This window comes from Penaeus vannamei, chromosome 27 (genome assembly GCF_042767895.1).
Source record: "Penaeus vannamei isolate JL-2024 chromosome 27, ASM4276789v1, whole genome shotgun sequence".
Classification (NCBI taxonomy): domain Eukaryota; kingdom Metazoa; phylum Arthropoda; class Malacostraca; order Decapoda; family Penaeidae; genus Penaeus; species Penaeus vannamei.
In genome coordinates this window covers 10,452,139-10,462,229 of record NC_091575.1, presented here as the reverse complement: position 1 = coordinate 10,462,229, position 10,091 = coordinate 10,452,139, and the positions used below count along the sequence as shown (strand labels likewise).

Here is a 10,091-nt window from a genome sequence, read left to right as displayed (position 1 = left end):
TAATATTATTCACTATCATAGGAACTTTGGTCAAACTCCATTTTGGTACTTCATTCTATAAATGATATTTGTATAAAATATATGAAATGATTACAATAACATCTTCAGCTAAAGAGTCTGTTCGATTTTCTTCTTTGAAAAAGGGGGAGGGGGTTTCTATGTGCAATTTAGGTGATCAAACTTAGCCAGCTTTACAGAGCAGTCACTCACTCGTATCACAGAGCCGCGTATACCAAAATATTAAATTCCTTTTGTCCATAATATCATGTTCATCGTCATACTTAGCGCCGCCATCACTCTAATCTACTCGGCTATGCATAGTTCAAAGCCCAGCACCATTTTATGTAACAAACAAAAACAAAATGCAGCCTTTTCTCTCTTTTGATTTGGTTCTTATTGGAAAACAAAAAAGGGGAAAAGCAAATAAAACAAAAGAAAATACATGGGTGACTTTAATTATTCTAGAAAACACAAAATTAAAATTAGAAGAAATTATAATGGGTGTAGAAAATACGATGAACAAAAAGTGAAACATCTGGGACACATAATAATGATCATAACAATAATAATAAACATAACCAAACAAACTAAAGACAATAATAATAATAATAATAATAATAATAATAATAATAATAATAATGATAATAATAATAATAATAACCATGCTCCCGATCACACCATAAAATAAATTGAAACACAATAAAAAGTAGACACTATGACCACCAGTCGGCATGCAGCCACATGCTTCAAGAGTCATGTACTTTTGCAGTGTTGAATCTACTGCTAATTCCTTCCACAATGTTACAGTCAAGATTAGACGTTGTACATATCAATTACTATTAATGTTATGCACTAAAAGGCCCCTATTCACTTTTTTGGGTTACATGGCTTTTTTGTATATAATTATTTGGTCTACTCATCTCAAACTTTGCCTTTGAAAACAAATGTTACTGTGTACTTAACACAACTGAACATCGTTAATTCTTACAGGATCGGACAAATAATAATATAATTGTAGAGACATTACAACAGTTAAACCATTAAGCCCTTTGGGAATACAGAGAAAAGGTCAATATTACTATATTACAGTACATTTGGTGCGCATCGAAATGCAACCCAGTTTTTTTCCCTGCATTCAAAGGTTATCTTCCATTGTAACATCCCCCGTTAAAATAACACTATTTATATTACTAGGATGCGCTATCACAAATTTGATAGAGGAAAAGAGAGCCTATTATCACTACAAATATTACCTACAAAGTGATGTGCTTGAAACAACTTCCATCCGTTCATTGCAGACAAGCATTGACCAAGCGGGAGAGAGACATGGGGTAGGATGGGCAATCAAAGAAAACGTATATAAACAAAAAAGTGGCTATAACTACAGAAAGTGGGAATAGGATCCCTGGCAACACTAACTGTGTTGGATTCACGTATTATAAGCAAGATATACGAGGTTGGAGGTAGTTATAGGGTGGTTACAGAGTCAATATAGAATAAAATACCCTGTAAAAATTGTCTCGCAGAAAGAGACCTGCTTACTTAATCAAGTGTCATGGATACTGGAGGTCAAAGTGTCGACCCTGTACCACCCACCTCTTCTGTAATGTAAATAAATCCTGGGTCTGTCGTGCTTATTGAGAAAGATCCTTCCACCAATTAACATGTTATATTCTAAGCTTAATCTTACTCTGCCTACTTTGTACTACGCTCCACTACCGTAGTAGAGGTAACAGAACCCTTTGAAATCTTTCTCAACAGGCGATAAAAAGGAGACTGTTCTTCTCCTTTCTCTATAACGGAAATGTTTGGAATAACGGCAAACATGGTACTAAAAAAAATGCAACATCTGGATAACAAATGATAACCAACCAGGAACACGAATGCAGCACCATAGCATATTTATTTCTTCAACACATAGTCGAGTGATTTAACCGTATGAAGATAACATGATTTCCCTTCACACTTGCCTTGCACATATATACATACCGCACGGAGCCATCGGGCAGCTACTCTTAACAATCCACAATACAAATGTGACAGATTGAAAGCCCAATTAATCCTTACGTAATTTTTTCGCGCACAGTCAAGGCGATTATCATTTCTTCCATTTTTGGCATCAGATGCCCTCATCAAATCCGCACCGGAACATCGGACAACTGTACGAGTCAGCAGCGTGACCACAGGGTCCCATGGTGTCCCCCCGCCCGGCGCCCGCGCCCCGCGAAGCGCCGCCGCCCGCTTCTCCTCCACGCCCACGGCGGCGCTGCAAGGGAGGGCTGCCGGGGTTCGCTACGCCTCTGGGCTAACCTTACACAATTTAGACAGCGTTACACACTGTGAAGAGTGAGATACGGCCTGGCGCTTGCAGCTAGTCTTACGGCCATGCAGTGGGTTGATGGGCCCGCCCACGATGAACCAGGTGGGCGGGGCCGGTGAACCCACTGAAGGTGTACAAAGGTCAGCTCAAGCACCACGCCGGGTCACCCAACTTACTAATATCACACCTTGAGAAGCGCCTAATTGATTTCCCAATCATATGTGGCAGTAACAAAAAGAGAAAAAAAAATACAAATATAACTTCAGCGTCCTAAAAAAGACTCTCTCCTCACGCGATTAATTCCGTAGGTCTTGGAGGGGGTAAACATCAATGAATAAACAGACTCAAAGCTGGATACATGAACGTCACTGGGGAACCGCACCGGCCACTCGCGAGGACCATCTACACTGAGGACCGCGTCGTCAGGGATCGAGTCCTGCGCCGCGCCGTCCGCCGTCACGAGCCTCGCCGCCCTGCGCCAGCGCCGTCGTCCCGCGAAGGACACGGGCTGGCGGGCGAACTCAGCTCCTTGGGTCTGGCGATCAGACCGTCGTGTCGGGCGTTTGACCTCAGCGGCAAGGTCAACTCCTGACCCGCGCACAGACCAACAGGTCATGCTGTCCAGACCGCGGACATTCGTCAGCGAAGAGGGAGGGGAAGGGGAGACATCGGGATATTCAGAGGGGAAGGGAAGACAAGAAAATAAAGAGCAAAGGCGTAGTTGTTTCAGCTTGAGGGGAATTGGACAGAAAGAAAGAATGAAAAGGATGCAGGAAAAAAGGATTTCTTTTTTACATCAATTAAGGTACCTTTTATTCTTAACCAAAGAGCTCTTGAAAGATTTGGTAAGCCATGCACGCAGCTTCAATCACACTGCGAGGATGTGCGGGTGAGCCTTGCTAAGCCAGACCCCTGGAGCAGACACGAGGCTTCGCCGAAGTCTAAAGAGGACTGTAATGTTCCTTCTCTGAGTTTCCGCCGCGACTGAAACACTGCTATTTCGAAAGAGATCTACACTGATTAAAAGGAAGAATTCCATTCATGCTTATTTACATTTACATTCTTAACATGTTATTTTGAATTTTAAAATTCTTACATGCATACATACATACAAACATAAATACATACATGTGTGTGTGTGTACACACACACAAACAGACACACATACAAACACACATATGTATATATGTATGCTAAATATGTGTGTGTGTGTGTGTGTGTGTGTGTGTGTGTGTGTGTGTGTGTGTGTGTGTGTGTGTGTGTGTGTGTGTGTGTGTGTGTGTGTGTGTGTGTGTGTGTGTGTGAGCATAGATAGATAGACAGACAGATGGCAAGATATAGATATACTGTTTGTATGTATGTATATAGCTTCGAACGAGCAACTGATTTCGCGAAGCCTCGTGGCCGCCGCCGCGTGGTTCTGGCCAGACAGCCAAGAAGAGGCGTCCCGGAGGAGAATTGTCGTGGAGAGCACAAGCTGTTCGTTCACGCTGAAATCCACTCTGATGAGTTCCGCTCTCGGCCGCGACAATCACCACTTCAGAACACAATCAGACGAGCTTAGCATGAACCAAACGAGTCGTGTTGAGTACGAGAATTCCCCATAAGTGTGACCTTTTTTTACGAGCCGTTTATAACAGTCAACACCTGAATTAACAATAACACAAACATCTGTTAACGTGCCGAAACGAACAAGTCGCTATGTTGAGCAAACATATTTTGATGTTTAAGTTCCTCTCACAGTAACATCATATGGGGAGGTCGGACTTTACTGCGGCTACTGTACAAAATATCACTCACAACTGACAGTTTCAGGGCCACATTCAAGATCCCTGCCAGATGAGGCCATTCAACATCGACGAATGGTTGCCGTCTGAGAATCTGTAGAAACACAGTATCACTCGTTAGGTCACTACAAATCCCTCCAAATGGATGCGCAAGTTTATGTATATATATAAAAATGGGGGTCAACAGCTTCTTCTTTCAGTACGTATCCTCAATGCGGCCCTGCTTACAACAGTGTTAAGTTATTTTTTTAAGAATTCGAACATTATCTTCCCACATTCATTCATCCATTCGGACACCTTTTACCTCCTTTGTCTATCAACATCACGTTTTTTCATATTATATACGACAGAAGATGTTGCTACATTCTATTATCCATGCAAATATATAGAAAATGAACCAACGTTATTCTAATATTTCACTCCCTATATTCGTAAGTACAAAAGGAAACGGAGTAACAAGTCATACTAGCTATGTTCGCTACTGAGTACTTCTTCATTAACCTTCTACCCATGCATAATACAGAACTTTTGCGGCATACAAAAGTAGTAGTGTCCGTAAGAGACAGTAGTCAAGGTGTAGTACCTGTTTTGAATGTTGGCGGAAGAATGTAGATTACAGAGAAGTGCTGAATACTGTAACATGTGGAGTTTTGATGCTTGGCCCCTGATTGCCTTTATTAAGATTCGACTGAAGTGAGGTCTGAAAATTGTATTAAAAGGGCATGATGAAGCGAACCCCTGGCCAGAATCACTTTGAAAATCTACAGTCTTCCGAATGACAGAGTCATCACAAATAGACCTTTTTACAATTACTTGGTCAATACATTATACTAATCTTCATACAAAAAACTTGAAATTATATTCTTTTAAGGACACGTGTTATTGAGTCTGCCAGAAGCTCTTCCTAAGACCCTTATTATCTGTTTCAAAACGGGAAACTTGCTACTACAAGAGACTTCAGACGTTATTTAATACACACACAAGACATGACGTAGAAATAATCGTATACTTCCTGGATGGAGGAGGTTAGTACTGCCCGCACACAAGCGAGGCAGTCTTGCGTGGGCAACGAGGTTTAGGGTGTGGGAGTCCTGGTCCAAACACTGGAGGACTCTAGGGGTGGCCTTGACAGACGCCAGGGCCAAAGGACCCGAAGACAGGGGCCAACTGGGTCCAACATTACAATGTATCTAAAACAATTTCATCTGGAACCGTCTATTTTCTTTTTGGAGGTAGGACATACTGAAGAAAGATACGGGCGTCCGGGCTTGCTCAGCGACCTGTTTGTCAGCTCTTACACAAATCTATCGTCCCCCAAGGCCGGAGAATTTTGTAACATGATGGTTGTTGAACATCTTTCAGTGCTGAGCAAGTCAGTACGCTTGGTAGAAACAAGTTAGGTACTAAGATGATCAGGGAAACAGATGAAAAATACAATATTTTCATAGAAAATCACGTATACAATTTAAAATAAAACAAAGTGGTTTTGTGCTACGGTTAAAGTAAAATTATGGTTGGGGGAATCTATGGGTTTCGATGGATGGTGGAAGGCACCATAACTAGTAACAGTATTGCTTGTTTAGCTATCACGATATCGGAGAGTTGCTCACTATAACAGTGAAGAGGAACGTGAACTGTATTCTGGTGGGTTTGTACGGGAGAGCGCTTGGCTGCTGTTTGTTTCTTTTTGGATGCCGTTGGTGCTACACATGGGGGTGGGGGCAGAGCTCCACTAACACTACCACCTCGCTTTCACTCCACTCGGCCCCAAACCCTCTCCTGTCCCTCACAGCTCTGCAACCGTTTCGGTCAGTCCTCAACAGTGGCATTTCTAACAAACAGACGTGAGAAGCAGTTCCTGCAACACGAGTGTACTCTTGCGTTTAGTGTGGTTATTGCACATTTACACTAACGTTTCCCTGCTAAGCGAGCGTTCCTTAGAGTCAGGCGACTTGTCTTACAGACCTCGTCCAGCTATCACCGGGCACGTATCACAACTCGTCACCGGGCCCTCACTCGGGGGCACCGGCCATGACCACTGCTGCTGCAAGGCGGCGCCCTCTCCCGTGCCCTTGCCCCGTGCCATCAATACCCTGTATTCAGCCCCTCCTACCGGCATGGTCCGCACGCGGCGGCCCCTGCACCGTAGGGAAGCGCCTGAGTCGTGGGCCACCTGATGCGGCCCACTCTCAGTCGACATTGGAGCCTGGGTGCGGCCCGCGGTCCACTCGACACACTATTGAGTAACACCCTTGTCCTTCAGGAGCAAGTCGGAGTTCATAGTGGGTTGGTGGGCGTAGTTGCGGATCTGATGGAGCGAGATGAGCTGGTTGGGGAACTGGTTGGGCTTGACGTCCATGGAGGGCATTTGTGTGTGCGTCTTGGGGAAGCTGATGGGGTCGTACGGGAAGTAGCGTTGTGATGACGACGCCGCCATGGACAGCTGTGTTCCACCACTGATGGGCAACATACTCGTCTGGATGGGCGTGAATGCCGACGACGTCTTTGTGGCAAGGGAGTCGTAGGACATGTTTGAGACAGGCATGTGGGCGGGAGTGTGGCGGATCTCCTCCGCACGAGGATCAATGTGGTCGCGGCCTAAGTGACGGGAAGGATCGAGGGAGCCCTGAAGACACGCTTCCGACATGCGGCCGTCCATGGCCTCGAGAGCTGTGGTGTCAGGCTTGGGCCAGTACGGGTTCTCCTGTCGCACGCCGTGGCCGGAGAGGGGAGGCCTCTTGTCTGCCCGCTCAGCATGCTTCTGCATGTGCTTCTGCAAATACGTCTCCTGCGTGTAGCTCTTGCCGCAATACTGACAGATGTGAGTCTTGAGGTGCTTGCTTTCCTTGTGCTTGGGGATGTGCTCCAAGAGAGAGGCCTCATCCACGAAGCACTTGTAGCACGAGTTACATTTGTAGGGTTTGTCCGTCTGATGGCAGCGGGAGTGGCTCTGCAAGTTGGACAGTTGACTGAAGGCCTTGTTGCATCCTGGGTGGCGGCACTTGTAGGGCTTGTCCCCTGTGTGGGTACGGATGTGCTGCTGCAGATGCGATAACTGTGTGAACTTGCGCTGGCAAATCTCGCAACGGTAGGGCTTGATGCCCAAGTGAATCCTAGTGTGCTGGGACAAGTAGGATGAGTTGGCAAAAGCTTTGGAGCACTGCGAACACTTGTAGGGCTTGGCTTCCCGCATGTGGATCTGAGTGTGCAACTGCAGGTCGGCCTTGCTTCCGAAGATCTGGGGAAAAGAAAATGCACATTAGGGTCATGATGAAGATATATGTGTAGCACATACATATGTAAATGTGTTTTTAATTTAATGTATTATTTCTATGTATGTACATATGCACATGTATATATGTGTATACATACATACATATATATATATATATATATATATATATATATATATATATATATATATATATTGAATGAGTGTATGCCAAATGTATTAAGTATCTGTGTGTGTGTGTGTGTGTGTGTGTGTGTGTGTGTGTGTGTATGTGTGTGTGTGTGTGTGTGTGTGTGTGTGTGTGTGTGTGTGTGTGTGTGTGTGTGTGTGTGTGTGTGTGTGTGTGTGTGTGTGTGTGTGTGTGTGAGAGAGAGAGTGAAAAATGAATCTTAAAGATACACCTTAAAGGTAATTCTCAACCAGATCAGCGCTTATCAGGCAGTCAATCGTCTGATCGGCGCCGCATCTGACCCGGCCTTGGAAGGTCACCGCGCGCGTGCTTCCGCCATAGCCAGCCCCGCCTAACAAAGCAATTTCCACCCGCAAACCCAAATGCTAGACTCGCGCCGGCAAACCACCGTGCCTAAAGAAGGAAAAGATGCGCCGAATACATTAAAAGCGAACCCCTCCGCAATTTGTCTTTTCTAAGCGTACCATTACAACGGCTGTTTACAAATTAAAAATACCGTAATGTTTACCTAAAGAATGGCGCCATAAACACTAAACGCCTGCTCTGTAATGTTATGACTGTAATTACCTACAATGAATCCATTTATATGCTGAGCCGCCACCAAGGCCGCCACCGAGTCTAACAGGCACGTGGGGAGGGGGGGAGGGGGGAACACCTCCGCCAAAACCCCTGATTACCTGCTGGCCCGACGGAGCCGTCCCCGACCGAGCCTTCGGCAGGTTGCGGGGCGCTCTCACGGGCCCAACAATGCCGCCATGAAGATGTCATACTCTTCGTGACTCACACATTATGCTTCATTGGAGCCCATTTGCCTCACTGAAACTTATATGCTTCTTGCTATATAGTTGTTAGACTGTGTCTTCCCTTTCTAACTTTTCAACATATATTGATTCCAGATTGCAAATATATTCATAACAAGCCATAAAAAGCACAAATAAAAATAGACAAAAATAGCAATGAGAAACATTTCCAGCAGCTGAAAACTTCTTTCACACTTCCGCCCACGGCCAGCCTCCGCCGCAACCCCTCGCCCGCACGCCCATAGAAAAGGCAGGATCCCTTTTTATTAGATAATAAAAAACCGTTACCGTGGCGCGGACAGATCCATATCCCGGCCCATGCTCAAGGGTTAGCCTTTCCTCAGTATACACTATCATCGGCTCTGTCATCAAGCCCATCATAGGACTCTTCGGAGCTGGCTGGCAAGGAAGGAATTCGGTCTCCGGTCCTCATGAAGTCAGCCCGGGTCTCTCGCTCGTTTTTGCAGCTGTATGTAGGCCTATCAATCTATCTTGTTGCCGGTAACGTTACGCTAAATGCGACAAGTGTTTATACGCATATACGATATAGGGAATAAATAAATAAATTAGATGGTAAGATAGAAATATTAAGAAAAGAGAAGGGAGGGAGAGAGGGAGAGAAGGAGAGAGAGAGAGAGAGAGAGAGAGAGAGAGAGAGAGAGAGAGAGAGAGAGAGAGAGAGAGAGAGAGAGAGAGAGAGAGAGAATACATCAAGACAGATAGACAGCTGAGATAGGCATATACTTGCGAGAAAAGAGAGAGCAACCAAGGCACACAGCACTATTCTACCGACTCCTCCTTGCGACACAGCACCAGAGGCGGCCCTATCTCTCCAAACAGCCGCAGCCACGGAGCAGCAGCGAAAATCACGTCCCAAGGATCTTCCCGCCACGTCATATATATCACAGGATCACGGACGAATTCTGACCTTAAACGCAACAGCGGGCGCAATATAAATACAAAGAGCAAATCATTCATCAACAAATCTTACGTCCATGAAAAGAGAAAGAAAAAAATTCTCGAGACGATTTGAGCAGCCAACCCGACCGCGCTAAGCCGTCCTTCTGTCGCCCCGTCGGCTGGGAACTCGCGCGCCGAAAACGCATCGCAGAAACGGATACAGGAAGGATAGAGTTTTTTCGAGTTCCAAGATGAAAAATGGCCTCAGTCTCCCACGTGGTCAGCCCATAATGTGCAGCTTTTTTTTTTTCTTTCTTTCTTTCTTTCTTCTTTCCCCGGTCACATCAAGACCACCAGTGTAAATAAACCCGCAACAGACGGATGCCGGAGTTTAAATGGCCAAGGGATAAAGACACTTGCGGTCCTATTACTCAGGGATGAAAGTGGTCGGGACAGGCGGCTCGGCGGTTACGTCCTTCGCCACAAAAGGCTACCGTAAGAGGCTGCGAATGTTGCCAGATAGGAGGAGTCCTTTTTTCAAACTTTTTTTTCCAAGACAGAGATAATTTGACACGAATATATATATTTTTTGAAATGCAAGGTTGCTTTCTGTTGATTTTCTTTTACCACGGCAAGCGAAAAGTAACGCGTTCGGATTCTCCCCGCGACGCCGTTCCTTCTAACGATGTTCCCCTGTCTAGTGTCTGTTGAAAGGGGGCGCGCATCTCACCTGTCTATCGAAGCTGAGCAGTTTCACACATAAATTATTGGGTAAAAAGGCTGCAACAATGGCTAATGCCTCACATAAAGAAGAAATGCACAATGGCACCCGAGTCGGGCCGAGAGAATCAAAGAAATCGCA

General features: G+C 45.3%; 1 protein-coding gene across 9 annotated transcripts in view; it reads right to left on the bottom strand.

Moving 5' to 3' along the window:
- Window positions 1-437: 437 nt before the first annotated feature.
- The window catches only part of LOC113821596 (zinc finger protein rotund), a 656,570-nt gene continuing 646,916 nt past the window's right edge, over window positions 438-10,091 (bottom strand). For all 9 annotated transcript variants that reach the window (XM_070140821.1, XM_070140818.1, XM_070140820.1 and 6 more), the window contains one exon: window positions 438-7,345. In XM_070140821.1, the coding sequence (XP_069996922.1) occupies window positions 6,344-7,345 (1,002 nt within the window). In that variant the 3' untranslated portion in view covers window positions 438-6,343. The remainder of the gene's footprint in view (window positions 7,346-10,091) is intronic.